Below are 3,372 nucleotides of genomic sequence, written 5' to 3'. Positions count from 1 at the left end.
TTCTATAGATCCTTCTGTTAGTGTCAGGTAGCGGGACCTCATGGAATTTTTTGCTAACCACATCATCTTCTGCTAGATCTTAGGATTATAATTGTTCATCATTTCTTCCTGTGGAAGAAACTCTTCATCTTGAGAGATCGACGGAGTATATATCATATCAGATACATAGGAGTTATTGTTATATGCATGTCCATCTAATAAGCTAGATACTTTTTTTATAAAAAGTGTTTTGTTTATATACATAAATAAACAATAATAACAAGATAAACATCAAACATAATCCAAAAATCGTTATATATGTTTGCTAGCGTTTGTGACTAGATCTCTCTTTGTTGCTTCTATGGCCTTAATTACCTGTTGCAAGTGTTGACATTTTTGTGTAAATAAAAACTGGACTAAAGCATCTGCATGCTGTAAACTCGGTAGTGTAGCCACTCTGAAGGGCGCTCTAGCTAGACATATTTTAGAGTGTAGAGGGAGTATAAAGGTGAGTCTTCTCGGCTGATTTGGCATTCGCCTGTACGATATCGATACCAATTCTATCACCTCCCCTCAAACCCAGCATGCCACACCCGTATCATGCCTTGACTAACATAAAAGTAAAACCTTCCATTACCAATTGCTGCGAGCTCCCTCGTCAGCCTGCCACCAGCGCACCCATGTTCATGTTGTCAAGAAGTTCTATGGAGACGCCACGCTCTCATGGAAAATATCATTCACGACCATGCAGCCCATGTATGCTCTTCCGGTTGGGTTATCAGTTTCGTAACAGTCCACCTTTGTCTGGATTGGGAAACCCCTTCATGTTTCCTACTGTGCATTCGAAGTGTCCCCAAATTTCTTGGTCATGAATTGTCCTGTCGTGATCTCAATATATTTTTGGTTCCACTGTTGCTATCCTGACCCCCATGATTCCGATAGCTCTTGAGTTGTTTAGGTGCCTTAAATCAGTTTTGTGCAGATCATTTCTCTTATCCACGTGATAGCGTATGATTTACCTTTCATCAGCTGTCTTTCCGAAACTCTCCCCAGAACTGAAATTCAGAGCTGTTTCAGTTGATCTATCCTTGCTACTAGAATTCATAAGTAGACACATAGATCGTTATTCTTTTTTAGACAGTTTTTCTGTGTGTATGTGTCTGAGAAGTTATATACAGTGCTATTGATATAAAATGGAACTAGAAATTTATATTTAGAAAAAACGGCAGCAATATTCTATAGTAATGTACCACTAAGTTTGCCCGGGTTATAAACTTATAATACAATTTGGTGAATATATATGCTGAGACAAATAGGGGAAGTAGAGAAAAATGTTGAAGTTTGTTGCTACCCTGTGAAAAACTTATAATCAAGTAGAAGTATCACTTGATTGATAATACCATATGTTCCGTTTTACTCCCTAGCAACTCATGAGTATATATGCTGAGTGAACCACGCATGTAACATGTATATTATTCTTGATTGCTCAAGACTTAACCTTGCAGGCTAGGCTTAGTGTGGTACTTTGTTCTGTATAAATGAAGTATTTATGCAGTAGATTTCTCTTCTTGCTTCTACTGTTCTTTTATTTAAATAATGGGCTCGTGTTTTGTGTACTGTTCTACATCCTATTTTCTAACAATTGTTGATGTTTTTTTTGCTAGCTCATCTGGAATGCATATCTTTGTCAAGACCCCCACCGGCATGACAATCCGCCTCAAGGTCCACTCATCAGACATCCTGTACACCGTCAAGGCAAAGATCCAGCAGCACTACCGCCTCGTCTTTGACGGGGTGCGGCTAGAAGACAACCGTACATTGGCCCATTATGGCATCCAGCATGACTCTACGATTGACCTCCAGGAAAAGTTGCAAATCTACGTGACGAAGACGCGGGGTGGCAGGACCATCGCCCTCGAGGTCAACAGCCTAGACACCATCGGCAACGTGAAGTCCAAGATCGAAAAGATGGAGGGCTATCCCAAGGGCCAGCAATGCATCATCTTTGCCAACAAACAGCTGGAGAACGACAACCGCACCTTGGCTGACCACAACATCTGGAAGGAGTCCACCCTTCTCCTTGTCCTCCGCCCGTGTAGGCCAGCAGAAAGTAGGATAATGCAGATCTTTGTCAAGAACCTGGAAGGGAAGACCCTCACCCTTGAGGTCGGGCAATCAGACACAATCAACAGTGTCAAGGTGAAGATCTACGAGAAGGACGCCATTCCCCCTAGACAGCGGCGCATCATTTTTGCTGGCAATCAGCTGGAGGACCACCACACCCTGGCGGACTACAAAATTGACAGCAAATCTACCCTTCATTTGATGCTTCGCCTTTGTGGCTGCTGACCTGCATGGCCTGCCATTTAACAACCAGTTTTATTTCGCTGGAGCCTTCCTTCCATTAGTGGTGCATTATCAGTAAACTATCATTTTAGTACTGTACATTACTATAATACATATGTATGTATGTATATGCTCAGGTATTGTTCACAGTAGAGGTGTGGTGTGTTATCAGTGAAGCTACATAGAGTTAATGTGTTGAGTAGTTCTTTTTATCCATCTATCAAGAGTCCTGGGTCTGTATTTGTCATCAGTTGATTCAAAATACAGATTGTATGCAGTTTGACCGACAAACAGCCTCCTTTCTTTACTCATCTCTTTCCTTTCCGTATACCAGTGCAGTTAATTTATTATCCATTGTTATTAGAAGTACAATTGTGTAGAGATAAGAGGAATAAAGATAGGATTATTCAAGTAAACTACATCTTGTCTTGTACTCCAAGTTTTACCCCATATTGTACTCTATATATACAGCTATGAGAGTCTGATCAATATAATAGGAGTACAATATTCATCCATCCTATAATTTCTACATGGTACCAGAACGCTAAGTCTCATGACGCCGATTCTAGGTCACATCCATCACTTCCGCAGTGTGCCGCCCCGGTCCTCTCCCGAGGGGCGCTGCATCCAATCAATCAAAGATTTGATCGGTTATCTTAGTTATTAAGTTAGATTAGATCAATTTCAGTTTTCGAAATTCTAGTAGATTGATTATTTTTCTGTTACAAATAATCCGACGAGTCTCAAATTCAGGTTAAAGCAGTGCAGAATCAGCGGCGACTACGGCAAGACATGCGGCGGATCCGAACGAGCAGCACACACGGCCTTCCACATCGACCTCAGGTCCATCGTCACCCGCACCTACATCGACTTGCGCCCGCGGGGCAACGGCACACGCGTACTGGGTTCAATCCGATCTGCATGATGGATCTCGCGCGCTCCGCGGATCACGGGAGGGCTGTTTCTTCCGCTCCATCGACTTCACCGCTCATCCTACTACGCCGACCAGCACGCCGAAAACTATATCACGCAGATGCACCATCAAGC

At 42.4% G+C, this 3,372-nt stretch overlaps 1 protein-coding gene across 1 annotated transcript; it reads left to right on the top strand.

Moving 5' to 3' along the window:
* Positions 1-1,653: 1,653 nt before the first annotated feature.
* Positions 1,654-2,328, top strand: LOC125527464 (polyubiquitin-like). Its single transcript, XM_048691971.1, has one exon. The coding sequence runs from the start codon at positions 1,654-1,656 to the stop codon at positions 2,326-2,328; it is 675 nt and encodes a 224-aa protein (XP_048547928.1).
* The last annotated feature ends 1,044 nt before the right edge of the window (positions 2,329-3,372 follow it).

This window comes from Triticum urartu, unplaced genomic scaffold (genome assembly GCF_003073215.2).
Source record: "Triticum urartu cultivar G1812 unplaced genomic scaffold, Tu2.1 TuUngrouped_contig_3980, whole genome shotgun sequence".
Taxonomy (NCBI): Eukaryota; Viridiplantae; Streptophyta; class Magnoliopsida; order Poales; family Poaceae; genus Triticum; species Triticum urartu.
This window is presented reverse-complemented; position numbering and strand designations above follow the sequence as displayed.